Source organism: Salvelinus alpinus, chromosome 1 (genome assembly GCF_045679555.1).
Source record: "Salvelinus alpinus chromosome 1, SLU_Salpinus.1, whole genome shotgun sequence".
NCBI lineage: Eukaryota > Metazoa > Chordata > Actinopteri > Salmoniformes > Salmonidae > Salvelinus > Salvelinus alpinus.
This window is the reverse complement of record NC_092086.1, coordinates 80766729-80791621: the sequence shown is the minus strand read 5'-3', so window position 1 is coordinate 80791621 and position 24893 is coordinate 80766729. Positions and strand designations below refer to the sequence as shown.

The following is a 24893-nucleotide window of genomic DNA, read 5'->3' as shown; positions in this document are numbered from 1 at the left end:
TCAAAAGTTTGGGGTCACTTAGAAATGTCCTTGTTTTTGAAAGAAAAGCAAAAAAATGTGTCTATGAAAATAACATCAAATTGACCAGAAATACAGTGTAGACATTAATGTTGTAAATGACTATTGTAGCTGGAAACTGCTTTTTTTTTTATATATATAAATAAATAAACATTTATATGGAATATCTACATAGGCGTACAGAGGCCCATTATCAGCAACCATCACTCCTGTGTTCCAATGGCACATTGTGTTAGATAATCCAAGTTTATCATTTTAAAAGGCTAATCTATCATTAGAAAACCCTTTTGCAATTATGTTAGCACAGCTGAAAACTGTTGTTCTGATTTAAAGAAGCAATAAAACTTGCTTTCTTTAGACTAGTTGAGTATCTGGAGCATCAGCATTTGTGGGTTTGATTACAGGCTCAAAATGGCCAGAAACAAAGAACTTTCTTCTGAAACTCGTCAGTCTATTCTTGTTCTCAGAAATTAAGGCTATTCCATGTGAGAAATTACCAAGAAACGGAAGATCTCGTACAACGCTGTGTACTGATCCCTTCACAGAACAGCGCAAACTGACTCTAACCAGAATAGAAAGAGGAGTGGGAGGCCCCGGTGCACAACTGAGCAAGAGGACAAGTACATTAGTGTCTAGTTTGAGAAACAGACTCCTCACAAGTCCTCAACTGGCAGCATTATTAAATAGTACCCGCAAAACACCAGTCTCAACGTCAACAGTGATGAGGCGACTCCGGGATGCTGGCCTTCTAGGCAGAGTTGCAAAGAAAAAGCCATATCTCAGATTGGCCAATAAAAATAAAATATTTAGATGGGCAAAAGAACAGACACTAGACAGAGGAAGATTGGGGAAAAAAGTGTTATGGACAGACTAATCTAAGTTTGAGGTGTTCGGATCACAAAGACGAACATTCCTGAGACGCAGAAAAAATTCAAAGATGCTGGAGGAGTGCTTGACGCCATCTGTCAAGTATGGTGGAGGCAATGTGATGGTCTGGGGGTGCTTTGGTGGTGGTGAAGAGGGAGATTTGTGCAGGGTAAAAGGGATCTTGAAGAAGGAAGGCTATCACTCCATTTTGCAACGCCATGCCCATACCCTGTGGACAGTGCTTAATAGGAGCCAATTTCCTCCTACAACAGGACAATGACCCAAAGCACAGTTCCAAACTATGCAATAACTATTTAGGGAAGAAGCAGTCAGCTGGTATTCTGTCTGTAATGGAGTGGCCAGCACAGTCACCGGATCTCAACCCTATCGAGCTGTTGTGGGAGCAGCTTGACCGTATGGTACGTAAGAAGTGCCCATCAAGCCAATCCAACTTGTGGGAGGTGCTTCAGGAAGCATGGGGTGAAATCTCTTCAGATTAACTCAACAATCTGACAACTAGAACGCCAAAGATCTGCAAGGCTGCAAATGGAGGATTCTTTGACGAAAGCAAAGTTTGAAGGACACAATTATTATTTCAATTAAAAATTATTATTTATAACCTTGTCAAAGTCTTGACTATATTTCCTATTCATTTTGTAACTGATTTCATGTGTGTTTTCATGGAAAACAAGGACATTTCTAAGTGACCCCAAACTTTTGTGTGTGTGTGTATATAAACCTTTCCCCCAAATGCAACTTTAATGATAGATTAATCAGTTCTTCAACTCATAAATGAGAACGTGTTCTCAACTTGCCTACCTGGTTAAATAAAGGTAAAATAAAATGGTGGATCATTTATTTTATAAGTAATAGGCCATTGAGGGGGAGCTTATTAAAAGGAGAATTGGTTGGGGGGTAAAGTGCCTGGCTCATCGGCTGGGGGAGCTGATGAAGACGGAGGATTGGTATAGGGGGTGGGGGAATATATTGATGGCCAGGCTGGGTCTGAGCTCAGTGGGGAGGCGGTGTGTTTGTCCAGAGTATTAGTGCTTTGTTTGGCCAGTAGCAGCTAATAATAGGCTGGCCCCAAGACAGATCACAAGGTCACAACCAAGCTGGAATATCAATGCTCTCAGCCAGTCCCGCTGGGTTGTGAGCAGGTTAGACACTCACTAACCCCACCGCTTCACACTCACTAACCCCGCCGCTCCACACTCACTAACCCCGCCGCTTCACACTCACTAACCCCGCCGCTTCACACTCACTAACCCCGCCGCTTCACACTCACTAACCCCGCCGCTTCACACTCACTAACCCCGCCGCTTCACACTCACTAACCCCGCCGCTTCACACTCACTAACCTCGCCGCTTCACACTCACTAACCCCGCCGCTTCACACTCACTAACCCCGCCGCTTCACACTCACTAACCCCGCCGCTTCACACTCCCTAACACTTCTCATACAGTCTGATAGATTACATAGAGGCTAGATACCCATCACAGTCATATTGTATATTTTTTATTCAATTGCTACTCAATTCGCTACTAAAGAACGTCTCATGACTTATCAAACCAAAAGCCTTTGAGACATTTTACAAGGACGCAGATATCTTGCACATACAGTTGAAGTCGTAAGTTTACGTACACCTTAGCAAAATACAATTAAACTCAGTTTTTCACAATTCCTGACATTTAAAAATTCCCTGTCTTAGGTCAGTCTTAGGTCAGTTAGGATCACAAATTTATTTTAAGAATGTGAAATGTCAGAATAATAGAGAATTATTTATTTAATATTTTATTTCTTTCATCACATTCCCAGTGGGTCAGAAGTTAACATACAGTCAATTAGTATTTGGTAGCATTGCCTTTAAATTGTTTAACTTAGGTCAAATGTTTCTGGTAACCTTCCACAAGCTTCCCACAATAAGTTGGGTGAATTTTGGCCCATTCCTCCTGACAGAGCTGGTGTAACTGAGTCAGGTTTGTAGGCCTCCTTGCTCGCACACGCTTTTTCAGTTCTGCCCACAAATCTTTCTATAGGATTGAGGTCAGGGTTTTGTGATGGCCACTCCAATACCTTGACTTTGTTGTCCTTAAGCCATTTTGCCACAACTTTGATAGTATGCTTGGGGTCATTTGCGACCAAGCTTTAACTTCCTGACTGATGTCCTGAGATGTTGCTTCAATATATCCACATAATTTTCCTGCCTCATGATGCCATCTATTTTGTGAAGTGCACCAGTCCCTCCTGCAGCAAAGCACCCCCACAACATGATGCTGCCACCCCCGTGCTTCACGGTTGGGATGGTGTTCTTCGGCTTGCAAACCTCCCCCTTTTTCCTCCAAATTTTGTCCCATAGTGTTTATACTTGCGTACTATTGTTTGTACAGATGAACTTGGTACCTTCAGGCGTTTGGAAATTGCTCCCAAGGATGAACCAGACTTGTGGAGGTCTACAATGTTTTTTTTCTGAGGTCTTGGCTGATTTCTTTTGATTTTACCATGACATCAAGCAAAGAGGCATGAGTTTGAAGGTAGGCCTTGAAATACATCCACAGGTACACCTTCAATTGACTCAAATGATGTCAATTAGCCTATCAGAAGCTTCTGAAGCCATGACATAATTTTCTGGAATTTTCAAGCTGTTTAAAGACACAGTCAACTTAGTGTTTGTAAACTTCTGACCCACTGGAATTGTGATACAGTGAAATCATCTGTCTGTAAACAATTGTTGGAAAAATTACTTGTCATGCACAAAGTATATGTCCTAACCGACTTGTTTGTTAACAAGAAATGTGTGGAGTGGTTGAAAAATGAGTTTTAATGACTCCAACCTAAGTGTATGTAAACTTCCGACTTCAACTGTATCTTTGCTCCTTGTCTCAGTCGTCATCTCTATTATTGTATATGTGTGATACTTTGGCCACAGTCAGACTGTGAAAATGGTGTCATAAAAGTGTCAGTTCATTAGTTTGCTGCAATGTTTGATAGTCCATAATCATTTCTCGTGGGAGATGGTGGTGTGGGGCATCAAGACGGATCAGTAGCAACCCGTCACCCAGACAGACATCTTCCTCGCGTTCTCCATCCGACTGACATTTAAACTGGACTGTTTTGTGGAAGTGTTTATTTGTGAACAAGGTGGGATAAGACCCTATGGTGTTCCTGAATGTTACTCCACTGGGTCCACTGAGCCATAATGATGCTTTTCCTGATCCCTGCGCCTGGAGCGCTAGTCTTCTTTTTGTCACGGTTCCTCTCATTCTCTCTCATTCTCTCTGAGTCCAGGCGGCAGGTCCGTCAAGAAAAACCCCAGGGCCCACTTTTCCTCTGCTCTAACTTCTCCTTTTTTTTTCATTAAGCAGAGAGGTTGGGCCTGGTGAGAGGAACAAGTGATGGACGTAAAATGCAAATTACTTGAAAGATGACCACCAGCGGTGTAATTTAGCAGTGAAAACCCACGCCATATTTGGTTTGATTTGCAGGGACATAAACAGGACCCTGTTAAGCTAATGGGAGCATAACACTTTCCTCCTCTGGAAGTAGGAATAAGACAAACACGGTGAACAAGGGGCTCTTCTGGTTAAAGCAGCCCCGTTGTCGGGCCAAAGCCCTGGCAATCAGTGTTTGTTTTGACTGGGAATCCAAAATCCAAACTGACACTGTATGGAATTAGGGTCCTGTTTCCTGTGCAAAATATGAACCTTGTACGGGTAGAAAACGAGAAAGGGGAGCGCGAGAGAGAGAGAGAGAGAGAGAAAATGGATGCCCCATAACTGCAGCAGCAGGTTTGTACATAAAAATCGAATTGGTCCAATTGACCTTGCATGCTCTACCTGCAATTATCTAAAATTGTAAGCAGATGCCTAAAGTCCTCATTTCATATTCTGGTGAACATCTGGCGCGGCTGACCAGAGTTAAAGTTTACATCTCCATGCTAAGGAGCTGGAGTCTGCAGGTCGGGCTTTGAGGAGAGGAACCTGCAGGGCACAGGCCTCATAGAAGCATTCAAGTGGAGCAGGAGAGAGAGAGCGAGAGACACACACACTCGCACAAGTGGGAGAATAGAGAAACACCCTGACACCCTCCGGCACAGATGAACAACAGGAGTTAAAATGAAGAACACATTTTGTCATCGGAAATTCAATAGGCATCATCAGGGTGGAGGAGAATAAATGTTCAAGACTTTGTGTGATAAAGGTTCTACATATGTCATGAAAACGCAAGCTCCAAGGAAAGACTGACATCCTGTCCAAGACATTGTTCTTTAAACAAAGACATCACAGCTCTAAAGAAAGAAATCGAGTGGCGTCCCTCCGTATGTTCTGATGACTAGCGTTTCTGACTAAACCTCTAGGGCCATTTTAAAGGGTCCAGCAGAGTCAGGGAAAAGAGGGCGACCTGCCCTCGCCCGCCCTCAGAAATGGACGACGCCTCCCATTGATCACCTCTAAGGGTGCTATTTGAAAATGATAATTTGTGCCAACAGGATTACCTCAATTAATCACATTTACAGATTAGTTTTTCCTCTCCTATCGATCAGCACCTTTATTTCGGCTGATGATCAATGCAAACTAGCTTAGGCTAACCACGGCAAATCCAATTGTGAAAAAGAGCATCGACGGCAGAAATAATCTCTTAATTTGAGATATTTTGATCTGGGGGATTGGATGGGAGAGTGTTTTCATGATAAATGGCTTTCAGTAAAAGGTCCCCAAATTAGAGATTTAGGCCTATATCACTCTGCCTGATGAGTTATGATTTGAATTGAAGTTTTATCAGAAAATAAAATCCAGTCAAGTCAATTAATTTTGTCATTGAAAATTACTATAATGACTTGGAGCCAGTCATCCACGTCAGTGTGGGCAAAAAACGGGTTACTGTTTATTTGCCGTCACCCCAACAGCCATTCCCTGTGACAGGCAGCATGCTGTTGAGAAACATCTTCACCTGGCCTGTTTAAGAATCAACAGAGCATAGCTTCATCCCTAGGCCTAGGGCTAACCTTTGGGCTGAAAATCCTCTTTTTGTCTGCTATGTGTAATGTGTACCTCCCCACACCATTCTCTCCTATACCCCCGAAAACAAGGTAAGCGGCTGGGCCTTTACACTAATCCAGGACCGACACACACACACACACACACACACACATTATATGTCAGTCTAGGGAGGTATGAGTTACCACTCCTCCCCACTTGTCCCTCTGACCTATTGGCGCTGAGTAAGTGACCCCTCTGGCTTAGCTGCCCCCCCAAGACAAAGCCCTGCGAGCCTATCTCTGGTCCGGCCAGCCAAACAAAGGCCTGGCCGGACTTAAAAGGGCCCTGCTCTTCTTCTGGGAGAGGTGGTCCCATCTTTCATCCCCAGACGTGTTACTTTGTAATGTCTTTTTTCTGGGCTTGTTGTAATTATGAGCTGGACAATGGTCCCAGCCTGGTCAGTGAAGATGAAATGAATGCTGCTGCTGGGTGGAGTGGTTGAGTAGTAGGGGTTACTGCTGCTGGATGGGGTGGTTGAGTAGTAGGGGTTACTGCTGCTGGATGGGGTGGTTGAGTAGTAGGGGTTACTGCTGCTGGATGGGGTGGTTGAGTAGTAGGGGTTACTGCTGCTGGATGGGGTGGTTGAGTAGTAGGGGTTACTGCTGCTGGATGGGGTGGTTGAGTAGTAGGGGTTACTGCTGCTGGATGGGGTGGTTGAGTAGTAGGGGTTACTGCTGCTGGATGGGGTGGTTGAGTAGTAGGGGTTACTGCTGCTGGATGGGGTGGTTGAGTAGTAGGGGTTACTGCTGCTGCGGTGTTGGCACTCAGTCTCTTCCTCTCTCTCGCTCTCTTGCTCTACCCATTTCTGCCTCTCTCCTAATCTTAATCTAGCTGTACCTCTCCTTTCCCTACTTGAAGGTATTGCTCATTCAGGTTTGGCAATAGTTGACCTGTAACTGTTCGGTCTTAAGACGTCAGTTCCTTGTTTTAAAAGTCACAGCATTGTTTTGATTTGAATAGGTTAAAGTGTACAGAGATGGAGGGGGAGAGTGAGAAATAAATAGAGTGAGGGAAAAGTTTGTGTGTCTTTGTGGGTGCACAGTGCAGGTTGAGGATGTAGTCCCTGCACTTGTGGCCACTGCTGTTTCTAATCAGGGCCATGCTGCTGATTTTGAAGAGACCAACCTGGAGTAACACAGCTGTTTTGTGCTACTGGCCTTGGCTCAGGGGGAAGCAGGCCGTATCGTTTGGCTGCCGCAAGCAACCCAGATAGATTGGAGGGAGGTGTGCAATCCGTCTTGCTTAAAGACAAGAATTTCCTTCATATTTCGAATACAGTTTTTTGTCTGAGTCACATGTTTTCTGGCTCAAGGGGACGTTGCAATCTTATTGCAGCGGTACACAGGGAGTTTTATATTTACGTTTTTCTAGTCCGGCATCCTAAATGTTTTATATTCCTACAGTACCAGTCAAAAGTTTGGACACACCTATGGGCTCCCAAGTGGCACAGCGGTCTAAGGCACTGCATCTCAGGGCTAGAGGCGTCACTACAGACACCCTGGTTCGATTCCAGGCTGTATCACAACCGGCCGTGATTGGGAGTCCCATAGGGCGCCACACAATTGGCCCAGCGTCGTCCGGGTTTGGCCGGTGTAGGGCGTCATTGTAAATAAGAGTTTGTTCTTAACTGACTTGCCTAGTTAAATAAAAACCTACTCATTCAAGGGTTTTTCTTTATCTTTACTATTTTCTATAGTGTATAATAATAGTGAAGATATATCAAAACGATTAAATAACACACATGGAATCATGTAGTAAGCAAAAAAGTGTTAAACAAATCAAAATGTTATATTTGAGATTCTTCAAAGTAGCCACCCTTTGCCTTTATGACAGCTTTGCACACTATTGGCGTTCTCTCACCCAGCTTCATGAGATAGTCACCAGGAATGCATTTCAATTAACAGGTGTGCCTTGTTAATTTGTGGAATTTCTTTCCTTAATGCGTTTGAGCCAATCAGTTGTTGTGACAAGGTAGGGGTGGTATACAGAAGATAGCCCTATTTGGTAAAAGACCATGTACATATTATGGCAAGAACAGCTCAAATAAGCATAGAGAAACGACAGTCCATCATTACTTTAAGACATGAAGGTCAGTCAATGTGGAAAATATCAGAGCAATCGGGGGAGAAGGGCCTTGGTCAGCGAGGTGACCAAGAACCCGATGGTCACTCTGACAGAGCTCCAGAGTTCCTCTGTGGAGATGGGAAAACCTTTCAGAAGGACAACCATCTCTGCAGCACTCCACCAATCAGGCCTTTTTGGCAGAGTGGCCAGACGGAAGCACATGACAGCCCGCTGGGAGTTTGCCAAAAGGCCCCTAAAGGACTCTCAGACCATGAGAAACAAGAATCTCTGGTCTGATGAAACCAAGATTGAAAACTCTTTGGCCTGAATGCCAAGCGTCACGTCTGGAGGAAACCTGGCACCATCCTTAAGGTGAAGCATGGTGGTGGCAGCATCATGCTGTGGGGATGTTTTTCAGTGTCAGGGACTGGGAGACTAGTCAGGATCCAGGGAAAGATGAACGGAGCAAAGTACAGAGAGATCCTTGATGAAAACCTACTCCAGAGCGCTCAGGACCTAAGACTGGGGCGAAGGTTCACCTTCCATCAGGACAACAACCCTAAGCACACAGCCAAGACAATGCAGGAGTGGCTTTGGGACAAGTCTCTGAATGTCCTTGTGTGGCCCAGCCAGAGCCCAGACTTGAACCCGTGTGAACATCTCTGGAGAGACCTGAAAATAGCTGTGCAGCGACGCTCCCCATCCAACCTGACAGAGCTTGAGAGGATCTGCAGAGAAGAATGGGACAAACTCCCCAAATAAAGGTGTGCCAAGCTTGTAGCATCATACCCAAGAAGACTCGAGGCTCTAATCGCTGTCAAAGGTGCTTCAACAAAGTACTGAGTAAAAGGTCTGAATACTTATGTAAATGTGATATTTCTAAAAACCTGTTTTTGCTTTGTTTAGATTGAGGGGGGGAAAACAATCAATTTAATCAATTTTGGAATAAGCCTATTTAACAAAATGTGTAAAAAGTGAAGGTGTCTGAATACTTTCTGAATGCACTGTACATACAGTCAGGTCCATAATTATTGGCACTCTTGATAAAGATTAGCAAAAAAGAGTGTATAAAATAAATAACAGGACATTTTAATCCAAAACCTGTTTGACTCTGCCAGGAGTGGATCTTCCAGCAAGATAGTAAACCCAAGCACTAATAAAATCCACAAAGAAATGGACTGGCCATCTCAATCACTGGACTTGAACCCCATTGAAAACCTGGCTTGCTAAAATGAAATGGAAGCCATTGGACGTCTATTACGGAATGCTAACAAAATTGGCACGAGTAATAACGAATTTCCATGGAGGCTGGTCGCTAAATATGCTAACGAGCGCAAAGAAATAAATGAATTGTAAAGACAGGCAATCCAGCTCGTAAAATTATACATAGTTAAGAGATACCGAATGTACTTTTTGGTGAGTTTGGACATTTACAAGTGAGACATTGTACAAATTAACAAAGTTTATATTCATGCTTGTCTGAAGGAAGAACAGTACTGGCTCTGGAGCATCATGTGTACACATTATTTCTGTGTGGAGTCTGGAGTCGCTAGGGCAACGGGTCTGCCTGCTCTGCTCGGATAAGAGGGAGGGAGGAGACAGCCAAGAACGGAGAGGAGAAAAAAAATGTCAAGGAAATCAAAATAGCAGTGAGGGCTGTATAGATTTCTTAAACATGGCAGACAGATAACACTATATGATGCTCCCGCCTCCTTATTAATTCAGCCACTTCGATAACGCAGAATTTCAAGTTTAACTTGCTGGTTAACGCAACCCCAGTGTTTTTCACACAAATAAACACAAAAAAAATGACTTGCTGTGTTTTGTAAACGCAGTCTATCAACAGACAGTGCTCTGACTGGTGTGTCGCTACTTTTCTCCAGTACTTTTCGGTGTTGCCTACTTTTTGTGTAAACTATTTTTGTCTCTTAAATTTTTTAAGATTAACTTTATGCAAAGCATTAGGAAATGTAGCTGGCTACATTCTTTCTATGATAAACATTAGAAATATGATGGCCATGTGTAGTTTTTGAAAAAAATACCTTGCTTTTTCATTGTAAGCTCAATTACTTTCGTGGCTGCCAGCCAAATAGCGTTGCACTTCTGTTGTCATCTGATAAAAATGGAGCAATTTGCTGCGGAATGTGCTGCACTCATTTTCTATAGTTGCACACCCCTGATCACTCTATTGAGGGGGGGGGAACAAAAAAACTTGACTTTCAGTATGAAAAGCTATCTCCCATTGTGCTATTTACAAACAAACACGTGACTGGCTCAACTGTTTTGGCGAACTACGGTGAGCTTCATAATGTAAAATAATGTGACCGGTGAAATGAACAATGTGATCTGCTTTATTTCCTAACTTCTGCGCTAGTTGACTGCAGGTATTTTACTTATAAAGTAGCTACAAATATAAAAATGTATTGAAAAACTTCAAAGAAATAGTTGACGTATTGATAAACCATCCCATGTCTATTTCCAAATACCCCTGTATACCGCCCAAGCTTAGTTTCCTTGTCCATTTGTGTCACTTGCAGGTGAAAGCCCTTCCATTGTAGCCGTCTAATTGTTAATTGTGGGCCTTTTCTTTCCGTTTTTGTGGACGTTATTGAGAATTTTCCAATGTGTTTGGGCTTTTCTGAGCCAGCGGTGACCTCTGTGGCACTCTGTGTATGTGCTTTCAAAATTAGATTGACTTTCTAGAGGAATGCATTAGCCCCCCAAGCTTTACAGCCCTGGACTGGCTGAGCTGGCCCTTATTAGAGATGGCTCTTCATTCAAACGCACGCACACAAACACACACACATACACACACACACACACACACACACCCATACCCCCCACCTCCTTCTTTATTGACAATCTCTCATTGAGCGTATAAGAGCATTACCATGTTTAGGACTGAGTTGTTTTGTGTGATCTCATATTTGCATTGTAGAAATGTATTTCACGCTGCTTTGCATGCTAAGCTGGCCCAGGGAGAAGAGGGGGAACTTATTTTAGATGTGACAAAGCCCAAGAAAAAAATACATTTGGGGGGGTAAAACACCCTCCACCCAGACACGGTTAATTTTGGTTCCCAGCTTTGGGACAATGCAGCTTTTCTCTCTCCTCTCTCTGTGGCTGGGCTCTGTACTGACTCTATAATAGAGACCAGAGCAGTCTGGGAGGAGGAGACAGACTTGAAGTGGCTCTCCCTTTCTTTCTCTCTGTCTCTCCCTATGGCACTCTCTCACTCTTACTCATAATATTCCACCATTCAGTAGGCCTATTTTGACTACAATTCTGTTTTTTAAAAGGTGCTTTTGAGACCTTGGACTAATAATGACGCTGGACTTTTTCCAAATTTTGTTACGTTACAGCCTTATTGTAAAATTGATTAAATATTTTTTTCCCTCAATCTACACACACTACCCCATAAGGAAGCGAAACAGGTTTTTATAATTTTTTGCAAATGTTTTAAAACCAAAAAAACTGATACCTTATTTACATAACTATTCAGACCTTTTGCTAGGAGACTCGGAATTGAGCTCAGGTGCATCCTGTTTCCATTGATCATCCTTGATGTTTCTGCAACTTGATTGGAATCCACCTAAATGGTAAATTCAATTGATTGGATATGATTTGTAAAGGCACACACCTGTCTATATAAGGTCCCACAGTTGACAGTACATTACAGAGCAAAAACCAAGCCATAAGGTTGAAGGAATTGTCAGTAGAGCTCCGAGACAGGATTGTGTCGAGGCACTGATCTGGGGAAGGGTACCAGTGGCCTTGGTCAGCGAGGTGACCAAGAATCCGATGTTCACTCTGACAGAGTTCTAGAGTTCCTCTGTGGAGATGGGAGAACCTTCCAGAAGGACAACCATCTCTGCAGTTCTCCGCCAATCAGGCCTTTATGATAGTGGCCAGATGAAAGCCACTCAGTAAAAGGCAGAGGCCAATAACATCCCTACTTTGAAGCATGATGGTGGCAGCATCATGCTGTGGGGATGTTTTTCAGCGGCAGAGACGGGGAGACTAGTCAAGATTGAATGAAAGATGAACGGAGCAAAGTACAGAGAGATCCTTGACGAAAACCTGCTCCGGAGCGCTCAGGACCTTAGTGGAGCAAAGGTTCACCTTCCAACAGGACAACAAGCCTAAGCACACAGCCAAGACAACGCAGGAGTGGCTTCGGGACAAGTTTCTGAATGTTCTTGAGTGGCCCAATCGAACATCTCTGGAGAGACCTAAAAATAGCGCTGCAGCGACTCTCCCCATCCAGTCTGACAGAGCTTGAGAGGATATGCAGAGAAAAATGGGACAAACTCCCAAAATACAGGTGTGCCAAGCTTGTAGCGTCATATCCAAGAAGACTCAAGGCTGTAATCGCTGCCAAAAGTACTTCAACAAAGTACTGAGTAAAGTGTCGGAATACATATGTAAATGTGATATTTCAGTTTTTTATTTTTAATAAATTAGCAAACATTTCTTAACCTGTTTATGCTATGTCATTATGGATTATTGTGTGTAGATTGATGAGGGGGAAAAACTATTCAATCCATTTTAGAATAAGGCAGTAACGTAAAAAAAATGTAGAAAAAGTCAAGGGGTCTGAATACTCTCCGACTGCACTGTTTGAATCAGTGGCCCACGATTTGGGGTGGAAATGGCCTATTCTGAAGGTTGACTTCCTTATGGATATTGCGAAAGTGCTTTGAGTATTCATCCAGATGTTTTCATGAAGTGCTTCAAACTTTCTACTCTTCGACAGTAGTCAGTCGAGTATGCGTAGGCTATTTCCTATTTACACGGCATCTTTTCACATTACCAGTAGTACATCTCTTCATTCACCCACTTCCCACTGCATCTCAGCCATTATCTTCCTCCTCGGCTGTAAACAACGGAAAAACACACTCACACACACACACCTCTTACACACAAATTGAAGAAAACATGCACACCCACACGCGACCCACACCTCCGGCTGTATCAGACACTTAATGGTGGACAGCGGTACCCTGGCAACCTGGTGAGTAGGTCAGCGAAAGTCTTCCTAGCCTAGTTAAGGCACTGATGTTCTTATTAAAAGCAAATTTCTGTGGCTGAAGGACTCCAGAGAGCCAGCTGGGCCCCCTGTTCGCTTCACCTCGCGCCTTGATTGGCGAGGGGGCGGCCGTCGTCACGGAGCGGCGCGCAGGGTTCTCCCTGGTCCTGCCAAACAGCGTCAGCGCTCAATTAGGGCACCTGCGCGGTGCTCCGAGCCTGGCCACCTCCTAACTGGCCTCAGACGCGGAGAGGTCATGCTCCTGCTAACATGGTTCACAGACATGACTCACACAGCTCGCACTGCGGCACACAAATACTGTGTGCGTGTCTGTGTGAGGGAAGATTTGGAAGAGCAGTGCGAGATTTACGATGACATGGCAGTATACAGGATTTCATGCCTTTTTTAAACTAAACCATGCATGAAAGCTATTTTCTTAACACAGGTTCATAGCCAAGCATTACTCAACATCATCATAATTGATTAACATAAATTGCATGTTGCTACTTTTATTTTTATTCAGTCAAAATTGTATTAATCTTAGTTTGGCGAAGAAAGTACAGCAGAATACTTAATATTCAAGTTATAAAAATAAAAAAAATCCCTGTGTCTAGAACTTTTTAAATGCTTCAGTTTTTTGACCGCACAGGTTTTTGTTGAGCAAGGGATGGCAGGTTTTTGTTGAGCAAGGGATGGCAGGTTTTTGTTGAGCAAGGGATGGCAGGTTTTTGTTGAATAAGGGATGGCAGGTTTTTGTTGAGCAAGGGATGGCAGGTTTTTGTTGAGCAAGGGATGGCAGGTTTTTTTGCCGTCGTGCCATTATACCACGTCCAATTTAATTACTATCAGTTTGAGACAACAAATTCCTACATCTGCAAATCAGCGTTTTGTTTTTGTTTTTTTACATTTTCTCACGTTTCTCTTTTTTTGCTTCCACCACACTCAGCCATGCATAGCTCTGACATATTTGCGTAGATCAAGGAATTTGCTGCAAACAATAGTAATTCCACCTCAAAAAGCACAAGAAAACGGATTTCGACACCCACCATCTGATTGTTCTGAAATCGTTTCTGTTGTCAGAAACAGATAAGATTAGCATTCATGAAAAATTTGTTTGTTGAAATATACACTAAACCAAAATACAAACCCATCATGCAAAAATGTACAGTTTATATAAGGAAATCAGTCAATTGAAATATATTCATTAGGCCCTAATCTATGGATTTCACATGACTGGGAATACAGATATGCCTTAATAAAAAGGAAGTAGCGTAGATCAGAAAACCAGTCGGTATCTGGTGTGACCACCATTTGCCTCATGCAGCGCGTCACATAGAGTTGATCAGGCTGTTGATTGTGGTCTGTGGAATGTTGTCCCACTCCTCTTCAGTGGCCGTGCGAAGTTGCTGGATATTTGCGGGAACTGGAACACGTTGTTGTACACGTCGATCCAAACCATCCCAAACATTCTCAATGGGTGACATGTCTGGTGAGTATGCAGGCCAAGGAAGAACTGGGACATTTTCAGCTTCCAGGAATTGTGTACAGATCCTTACAACATGGGGCCGTGCATTATCATGTTGAAACATAAGGTGATGGCGGCGGATGAATGGCACGACAATGGACCTCAAGATCTCGTCACGGTATGTCTGTGCATTCAAATTGCCATCGATAAAATGCAATTGTTTTCGTTGTCTGTAGCTTATGCCCGCCCATACCATAACCCCACCGCCACTATGGGCACTCTGTTCACAACGTTGACATCAGCAAACCGCTCGCACACACGACACCATACATGCTGTCTGCCATCTGCCCGATACAGTTCAAATTGGGATTCATCAGTGAAGAGCACACTTCTCCAGCATGCCATTGGCCATCGAAGGTGAGCATTTGCCCACTAAAGTTGGTTACGCCAAACTGCAGTCAGTTCGGCGTCAGTCACTCCTGTGTTGTCTTGACTGTGTGCTTAGGGTCGTTGTCCTGTTGGAAAGTGAACCTTCGCCCCAGTCTGAGGTCATGAGCGCTCTGGAGCAGGTTTTCATCAAGGATCTCTCTGTACTTTGTTCCGTTCATCTTTCCCTGGATCCTGACTTGTCTCCCAGTCCCTGCCACTGAAAAACATCCCCACAGCATGATGCTGCCACCACCATGCTTCACCTTAGGGATGATGCCAGGTTTCATCCAGACGTAACACTTGGCATGCAGAGGAAAGAGTTCAATCTTGGTTTCATCAGACCAGAGAATCTTGTTTCTCATGGTCAGAGTCCTTTAGGGGCCTTTTGGCAAACTCCAAGCAGGCTGTCATGCCTTTTACTGAGGAGTGGCTTCCGTCTGGCCACTCTACCATAAAGGCCTGATTGGTGGAGTGCTGCAGAGATGGTTGTCGTTCTGGAAGGTTCTCCCATCTCCACAGAGGAACGCTGGAGCTCTGTCAGAGTGACCATCGGGTTCTTGGTCACTTCCCTGACTCTTGGTGGTTCCAATCTTTTTCCATTTAAGAGTGATGGAGGCCACTATGTTCTTGGGGACCTTCAATGCTGCAGACCTTTTTTTCGTACCCTCCCCCAGATCTGTGCCTCGACACAATCTTGTCTTGGAGCTCTACGGACAATTCCTTCGACCTCATGTGGACTCCAATCAAGTTGTAGAAATATCTCAAAGATGATCAAAGGAAACAGGATGTACCTGAGCTCAATTTCAAGTCTCATAGCAAAAAGTCTGAATACTTATGTAAATACGGTATTTCTGTTTTTATTTTTACTTTGTCATTATTGGGTATTGTGTGTAGATTGATGAGGATGTTTTTTCACTTAATACTTTTTAGACTAAAGCTGTAATGTACCAATGTGGAAATTCAAGGGGTCTGAATACTTTCCGAAGGCACTGTAGCCTCATTGTTTTTGTGTTACTGTTTTTTTGTAGCAATTTTTTTTAAACGTTTTAACTCTGCATTGTTGATAAAGGGCTCGTAAGTAAGCATTTCATGGTAAAGTCCACACCTGTTGTATTTGGCGTATGTGACAAGTAACATTTCATTTTAATTGATTAATTGCTGACCAAATGATTAGATAAGAACATGTAGGTAGCCTAGCGGTTAAGAGCTTTGGGCCCGTAACCAAAAGGTTGCTGGTTCAAATCCCTGAGCCAACTAAGTTAAGTCTGTTGATGTGCCCTTGAGCAAGTCACTTAACCGTAATTGCTCCTGTAAGTCACTCTAGATAAGAGCGTCTGCTAAATGACTAAAATGTAAAAAGATTGTGTTTAAAAAGCATTAGCTCCTGGGCCTGTGTGTATTTGTGGTGTGTGTTTGGGGTTAAAGGAGAGGTGCAGAGTTAACACCACCTACCTGAGTAGTTTATCTTTAACTGAGTGTGATTAATGCAGGGTGGCCATCCAAAGCGACACTAGTAGCTCTGGGCCTTCTAGAAAGGAAATATTAACTACCAGGCATCTGCAGCCAAGCTACTTGAGAGAGAGGAGAAAATATTTGAAAATGATTGATCAACAGAGTCCTTTTTTTACTCTCAGTGCAAAGGCAGTTGCTTGTGTTTTTGTGTTTGACTAATCACACATGAAATGGGCCTATGTTTTTGGTGAGTTGTTGAAGTAGACACGTCACACGCAGTGTAGCAGGGCTAAGGGCCCAGCACTGACGGGGTGTGTGTGTGTGTGAGAAAGTGATAGAAGGACCTTCCTCCTCAGCTAGCTAAAACTTTGAGAAATGATTTCTGTGACACCAATGATTGAATGCAGAACTAAACTAGTGAATCAACTACTATTTTTCTCAAAGGGTGTCATTTACAGAGTGTTGTCAGTGTATGAATAATACTCTTATCACTAATCAGTTATGTGAAGGCAACACTTTCATATTCTGACACCTTTCTTCCCTCCTGTCCTCCAGGTTGATGCTCCAGCTGCCTGAGGAAATGGGGTTAACTGCTGTAGCGGCTCGACAGACCCAGGGTAGAGGTCAGTTTCCACCACAGCGCTCTCTCGCTCGCTTTTTTTCTTGCTCTCTCTCCCTCACTTAGCTACTACTTTTCAATTCACCTACATTGGTACATTTTTGTACCTCGTTCCAATGAACAACCTAAAGGTGGATTGTTACATCATGTCGCCTCTTACTGTGTTTTTTGTTGCATTTTCCGTATGTCAGGCCGTGGGGGGAATGCGTGGCTGAGTCCTCTGGGGTGTGCCATGTTTAGTGTGCATGTGCAAGTGGCTGTGAGCTCCAGACTGGGCCAGAGGATCCCCTTCCTGCAGCACCTGGCTGCCCTGGCTGTGGTGGAGGCCGTACGCACCCTTCCCGGTTACCAGGTACAATCACTACATACTACTGCTGCATGGTTACCACCAAGCTACACTATATATACAAAAGTATGTGGACACCCCTTCAATTAGTGGATTTTGCTATTTCAGCCACACCCGTTGCTGACAGGTGTATAAAATCGAGCACACGCCATGCAATCACCATAGACAAACATTGGCTGTTGAATGGCCTTACTGAAGAGCTCAGTGACTTTCAAAGTGGCACCGTCATAGGATGCCGTGAAGTGGTAGGCCACAAAAGCTCACAGAATGGGACAGCCGAGTGCTGAAGCGCGTAGCGCATAAAAATCGGGTTGCAACACTCACTACCAAGTTCCAAACTGCCTCTGGAAGCAACGTTAGCACAATAACTGTTTGTCGGGAGCTTCATGAAATGGGTTTCCATGGCCGAGCAGCCGCACACAAGCCTAAGATCACCATGCAATGCAAAGTGTCGGCTTGAGTGGTGTTAGCTCGCCGCCATTGGAATCTGGAGCAGTGGAAACGCGTTCTGTGGAGTGATGTCTCACGCTTCACAATCTGGCAGTCAGATGGACGAATCTGGGTTTAGTGGATGCCAGGAGAACGCTACCTGCCTGAATGCATAGTGCCAACTATAAAGTTTGGTGGAGGAGGAGTAATGTTCTGGGGCTAATTTTTATGGTTCGGGCTAGTCCCCTTAATTCCAGTGAAGGGAAATCTTAACGCTACAGCATACAATGACATTCTAGATGTGCCAACAGTTTGGGGAAGGCCCTGTTCCTGTTTCAGGATGACAATGCCCCTGTGCACAAAGCAAGGTCCATACATAAATGGTTTGTCGAGATCGGTGTGGAAGAACTTGACTGGCCTGCACAGTGCCCTGACCTCAACCCCATCAAAAACCTTTGGGGGGAATTGGCACACCGACTGCAAGCCAGACCTGATCGCCCAACATCAGTGCCCAACCTCACTAATGCTCTTGTGGCTGAATGGAGGCAAGTCGCCGCAGCCATGTTCCAACATCTAGTGGAAAGCCTTCCCAGAAGAGTGGAGGCTGTTATATCAGCAAAGGGGGGACCAACTCCATATTAATGCCCATGATTTTGGAATGAGATGTTCAACGAGCAGGTGTCCACTTACTTTTGGTCATGTAGTGTATCTCTAAGCTACAGCCATAGACCTGCCCTATCCCAATCTATGTCACTAAGGTTAAGCCTGTCATCACTAGAATACTTTACTTACTGCACTGATACATTTACCATTGGGAGCACTCCTTATGCCGAATAAAGGGCTCCAGGTTTCACACAGCTGTTTATGGCCAGTCAGGTGTCCCTCCTTGTTCTGTTCAACGCAATGCACTTCCCTCTCCAAATGGATGGTATGTCTAACTCACTGATCAAAGGGTTCTGTGCTAGAACTCTCCTTTCTCCCCCTCTCTCATTAAGCATCTATTTTACATTCTGTAAGGGCCCTATTTTGCTTCCAGGAGTGTTTGTGTGTGTGTGAAAAAATAAATGCCCTGCAGTGTGGGGGTCTGTGATGAGAAACACACTGGTGTCACACTGCCCAGTTGTTTATGGGCTCTGGCCAGTCAGCCAAAGTGTAGAACAAGCCAATGCATGGCACAGGAAATAGTACTGTACGTGAAGAAATAACAGCCAACACTTTGCCTAAAAATTTCTCTCTTAATCAAAACTAGAGGCCAGGTTTACATGTAGCTGGATATGCCATTGTTGGAGGTAATGTAGGTCTGTCAAAGCCATTGTAGATGTGTGCCATGAGTTATGGGTAAATATAAACAGACATGGTGGCCGTTTTAAGGGATGTGCTGCAGATGGGGAGAACCTAACCTTCAAAGCAGGCCAGACTCAGAAGAGCTGTTCAGGTTGACAGACATACAGTATGGTATTTTGAACCTGTGTAGATGCTACATTTGCACGGTTATTTAATTTCTTGTACCGATTGGTTTTACAGACAGGGCATGTAAAACTAATTATTTTGATCTCTGTCTTAGCTTGTTCTAGAACTAACTATTTCCATGTATAGCATGTCATGTCTTACATGTATTACTACATATTCGATTATTTAAGTAATAATGCCCGAGAATCTGGTGTTTGGAGGATATATTGGCACGGTCCTCCAAACACCGGCTTCAAGGGCATTATCACTTTTATACAACAGGTTACCAACATATTCAAATAATGATTGACATATATCAATAAAAAAATTATTTTGATTAATTTATTCATACTATTTCATCCTTCCACAAGATATAGTCCCGACACAAATCTAGGGTTGCTACCCAAGCTGGCTGGTCGTTTGTTCTATCGGTTCGGTTGCCAGAGACACGACCCAGTTGTTCAGTCTTTTTGTTCTGTATCTATGGACGCGACACAGTCCTTCGTTCTGAATGGTCCATTACCATACTGGCTGGCAATGTTCTTATCCCTTGCTAGCTAGCCAACTACATCTAACTTACAGTCATGTCAAACAGTGCTGCCAGAATAACAGCAAAGTAGCTGGATTTGCGTTTGTTTGAACTGTTTTCTAATTACATTTATTTGGATACGTCCATAACAATGGACGTATCCATAACAATGGACGTTGCCTGGCATAGAAAATGTGCTATCTCATCAGGACACTGTTGTTCAGAGGAGCTAGCCAACAACACAACTAACACAATCACTTCAAACTGAATCTTGAAAGACCGCAAACTAGCTGCACTTCGTTTCGTTTTTACCTGTTTTCTATTGATAGTTCTTTGTATATAGTGAGGGAAAAAAGTATTTGATCCCCTGCTGATTTTGTACATTTGCCCACTGACAAAGGAATGATCAGTCTATAATTTTAATGGTAGGTTTATTTGAACAGTGAGAGACAGAATAACAACAACAGAAATCCATGTCAAAAATGTTATAAATTGATTTGCATTTTAATGAGGGAAATAAGTATTTGACCGCTCTGCAAAACATGACTTAGTACTTGGTGGCAAAACCCTTGTTGGCAATCACAGAGGTCAGACGTTTCTTGTAGTTGGCTACCAGGTTTGCACACATCTCAGGAGGGATTTTGTTCTACTCCTCTTTGCAGATCTTCTCCAAGTCATTAAGGTTTCGAGGCTGACGTTTGGCAACTCGAACCTTCAGCTCCCTCCACAGATTTTCTATGGGATTAAGGTCTGGAGACTGGCTAGGCCACTCCAGGACCTTAATGTGCTTCTTCTTGAGCCACTCCTTTGTTGCCTTGGCTGTGTGTTTTGGGTCATTGTCATGCTGGAATACCCATCCACGACCCATTTTCAATGCCCTGGTTGAGGGAAGGAGGTTCTCACCCAAGATTTGATGGTACATGGCCCCATCCATTGTCCCTTTGATGCGGTGAAGGTGTCCTGTCCCCTTAGCAGAAAAACACCCCCAAAGCATAATGTTTCCACCTCCATGTTTGACGGTGGGGATGGTGTTCTTGGGGTCATAGGCATCATTCCTTCTTTTCCAAACACGGCGAGTTAAGTTGATGCCAAAGAGCTCAATTTTGGTCTCATCTGACCACAACACTTTCACCCAGTTGTCCTCTGAATCATTCAGATGTTCATTGGCAAACTTCAGACGGGCATGTATATGTGCTTTCTTGAGCAGGGGGACCTTGCGGGCGCTGAAGGATTTCAGTCCTTCACGGCGTAGTGTGTTACCAATTGTTTTCTTGGAGACTATGGTCCCAGCTGCCTTGAGATCATTGACAAGATCCTCCCGTGTAGTTCTGGCTGATTCCTCACCGTTCTCATGATCATTGCAACTCCACGAGGTGAGATCTTGCATGGAGCCCCAGGCCGAGGGAGATTGACAGTTATTTTGTGTTTTTTCCATTTGTGAATAATCGCACCAACTGTTGTCACCTTCTCACCAAGCTGCTTGGCGATGGTCTTGTAGCCCATTCCAGCCTGGTGTAGGTCTACAATCTTGTCCCTGACATCCTTGGGGAGCTCTTTGGTCTTGGCCATGGTGGAGAGTTTGGAATCTGATTGATTGCTTCTGTGGACAGGTATCTTTTATACAGGTAACAAGCTGAGATTAGGAGCACTCCCTTTAAGAGTGTGCTCCTAATCTCAGCTCGTTACCTGTATAAAAGACACCTGGGAGCCAGAAATCTTTCTGATTGAGAGGGGGTCAAATACTTATTTCCCTCATTAAAATGCAAATCAATTTATAACATTTTTGACATGCGTTTTTCTGGATTTTCTTGTTGTTATTCTGTCTCTCACTGTTCAAATAAACCTACCATTAAAATGATAGACTGATCATTTCTTTGTCAGTGGGCAAACGTACAAAGTCAGCAGGGGATCAAATACTTTTTCCCTCACTGTATATCCATAAACATTATGCTGATTTTGACTGGCTGAGAAAAGCTGCTTGCCTGTCTGCCACATCCCATCTCCTGACATGTTCATTACTATGGGACAGCTGGAGATCGAATTTGAATATTGAAACAATGTTGCAAATGTTGGAGAGACAGACAGCATGATTTATATACAAATCTCCATTGTTGAAAACTACATGTTAGTGTAAAAGAAATGTGAGAATGTCTCGATGCTTTTAATAGTGGAAATTAAGTTTATAAATTGCCTGACTGGGCTGATGAGACAGTGGATTGCGCAGTCCGATGGAACAGAGTAAATAGCCATTTTAACGTCATAGATTTAGCTGGTGGTAACTTGTGGAATAGACACTGGCTGGAATGCGGTTTTAACTAATCATCATTCAGGATTAGACCCACCCATTGTATAAAAGTGGATACGGTATAGTGTACTATATCTCTGTATTTAATAGTACTTTCATGTATTGATGTGTTACACCAACAAAAAAATATATATATTCTACCTCTATTTAACTAGGCAAGTCGGTTAAGAACAAATTCTTATTTTCAATGACGGCCTAGGAACATTGGGTTAACTGCCTTGTTCAGGGGCAGAACAACATATTTTTTTACGTTGTCAGCTCAGGGATTCGATCTTACAACCTTTCGGTCACTAGTCCAACGCTCTAACCACTAGGCTACCTGCCGCCCCAGTGTATGTGTGGTATAGAAGTGTATCTCAACGTCAGTTTTGGTCTTGTTGTAGGACATCGACCTAAGGGTGAAGTGGCCTAATGACATTTACTACGGTAACCTGATGAAGCTAGGAGGAGTGTTGGTGACATCAACAGTCATGGGACCAACCTTCCATCTCCTCATTGGTCAGAATCCTCTTCTACTTATGTTTATCCAAGTGCAGTATAATAGAGCTTCTGTTGAGGACTTAACCTGTTAACTTGTAGAAAAAAAACAGTGCTTGAATAAAATACCATTTGTTATTCTTGGTGAAGTGTCTTCTCAATTAATGTCTTTAAACAATCTGCTTCTCCAGGCTGTGGCTTTAACGTCAGCAACAGCAATCCCACCATTGCCATCAACGACCTGGTGATGCAGCACAACCGAGAGCATGGCACAAGCCTGGAGCCCCTTAGCTCAGCCCAGCTCATCGGCCGCACCCTCACCTGCCTGGAGCAGCTCATCTCTGACTTCCAAGAACGGGGGTCAGAGGCCGTCCTACCCCTCTACTACAAGAGATGGATGCACAAGTAAGATAACTTGGATGGATATTATTTTATACTCTGTAGGCTACCTGTAAAATCTACTCCCGTTGCTACTGCTGATCATAATATTAATTGCCATTCAAGAGGAACTTCTTTCCCACACAGACACATTCATTAACACCTCTCACTCTTCAGACATAACATCTAAACATGGGAATTGTGTTTATTGACACAATTGACCTTGCTGTGCCCTCCGTCTTGTCTCAGTGGGACCCAGGTGCGTCTGTGGAGTGAGGATGGCCCCCAGGCTGTCGTGGTGGGCCTCGATGACAACGGCTTCCTGCAGGTGCGCTCCGAGGAGCAGGGCGTGGTCTCCGTGCAGCCTGACGGCAACTCCTTTGACATGCTAAGGAACCTGGTGGTCACCAAGCAACGCTAGGACCCTGTAAGGATCCCTATAGAGTAGCCCCACCTGGTTGCCTGAAGGGCATTTTAGCCAGGGGCATCATGAAAGAAGATTAGCCAGCTCCTACGTAGCTTGAGTTGGAGATACTCTTAACTATTTGTGAGATCTCACACAACTAATCTGCTAGGGAAAAATACTACTTAATTTTTTTCTTGTTTTTTACTTGAGAAAATAAAGAATTGACCTATCAATTACTTATCTGCAAGTATAAATACAAATGTTTGCTTATTTTACTTGATAGATTGGCTGCAACTTATTGGGAACTAAAGCATCTGAAAATGTTTGTTAGGATACCATCCCATGGTATTTAGGTAGCTGTTTTTAAAAGTTGGCCTGTTTAGTGTAGTGCGGTGGTAGTGGAATTACTTGACTAGTTCATGTATTACATCAGGGTTTCCTAACAGCATACATTTTTGTTGTAGCCCCAGACAAGCACATCTTTATTACATGATCAAATTATAGTTGGCAGCTACAGGATTTCTAAAATACAGTAGTTTATGAAGAATACAAAATTAGTTATTCACCGAACTCACTTATATTCAATTGTACAATAGCATGGTTTAAGTGTAATTTTGTGCAAAGGTTGTGAAGTCAAATTGTCAACACTGATTATTTCCTTTTGTAATGTAGTATTCCATGTAATATCTAGTTCCAACACTCAAAGGCTCTTGAGAAAGTGCTAGAGGTCGAAACAGTCTTCTTTTCCAGAGGTGTTGACGCGAGTGCTATTAACATGTTAAAACACGTCTTTAGCTTATCGCTTGGAAATGTACCAAATCTGCTTTGCGTAAAGACGTTGTGATGCTATATTGACATGGGAGGTCACACTTAGATGCAAATGTATTCACTGAGTGCAAACACAATGTGATAGACTGCCGAAGGCTGGCACCTAATCCCAATTGCTGGACTGTTTAGTATTGGTTGCTACTGAGCTACGGGATAACCCAAGCCTGTTGCCCTGAGTCATGTATTAACTTATGTTATCTTAGAACTCCATCAATTTAAGAACTATAAGTTCATATCACTTACTTTAAGCCTTGCATTTGATGTTTTGGAGGTTAGAGTGAGATGTTTTTGTTACTCTTTAGGACAGGCATGCTGGATTGCATTCCTTACTTTAAGTTTCAGAGACTATAACTGATACTCAATGTCTAACATAAGATACATATTTGTAAGATAAAGAGGGGATCTGTATATTTTGATAACACACACAATTGATGTAAAACATCAGCACTCTATAACTATGTAATTATGTAATAAAGGAATACTGGTTGCAGTTGTATGATGAAAAAACTGTTTGTTAGCCATATATAAATATCAATTATCTTGTCATTCCAATAAGAGCTATTATTAAAAACCTATACTGAAATAAATGGCCTTGGATATATCATTTTTCTGACTTGCAAAAGTTTGTAGACCATGATACCTTTGCATGGGTATTAGGCATAAGGTGTAGACACATGAACGAATCCCCTAGAGCGGAATTGGATTTCAAGTCTGCCTCAAAATAATGTTGTTTGCAACAACCCAGTCTCCCATCTAAAGGCAT

At 43.3% G+C, this 24893-nt stretch overlaps 1 protein-coding gene across 4 annotated transcripts in view; it reads left to right on the top strand.

Moving 5' to 3' along the window:
* hlcs (holocarboxylase synthetase (biotin-(proprionyl-CoA-carboxylase (ATP-hydrolysing)) ligase)) overlaps nt 1-24717 on the top strand; it is a 46142-nt gene extending 21425 nt beyond the window's left edge. For 3 of the 4 annotated variants that reach the window (XM_071327812.1, XM_071327818.1, XM_071327820.1), the window contains 5 exons: nt 16920-16987; nt 17175-17335; nt 22425-22539; nt 22710-22923; nt 23146-24717. In XM_071327812.1, the coding sequence (XP_071183913.1) occupies nt 16920-16987; nt 17175-17335; nt 22425-22539; nt 22710-22923; nt 23146-23317 (730 nt within the window). In that variant the 3' untranslated portion in view covers nt 23318-24717. The remainder of the gene's footprint in view (nt 1-16919; nt 16988-17174; nt 17336-22424; nt 22540-22709; nt 22924-23145) is intronic. The other variant, XR_011666344.1, reaches the window with a different exon arrangement.
* Nucleotides 24718-24893: the final 176 nt, after the last annotated feature.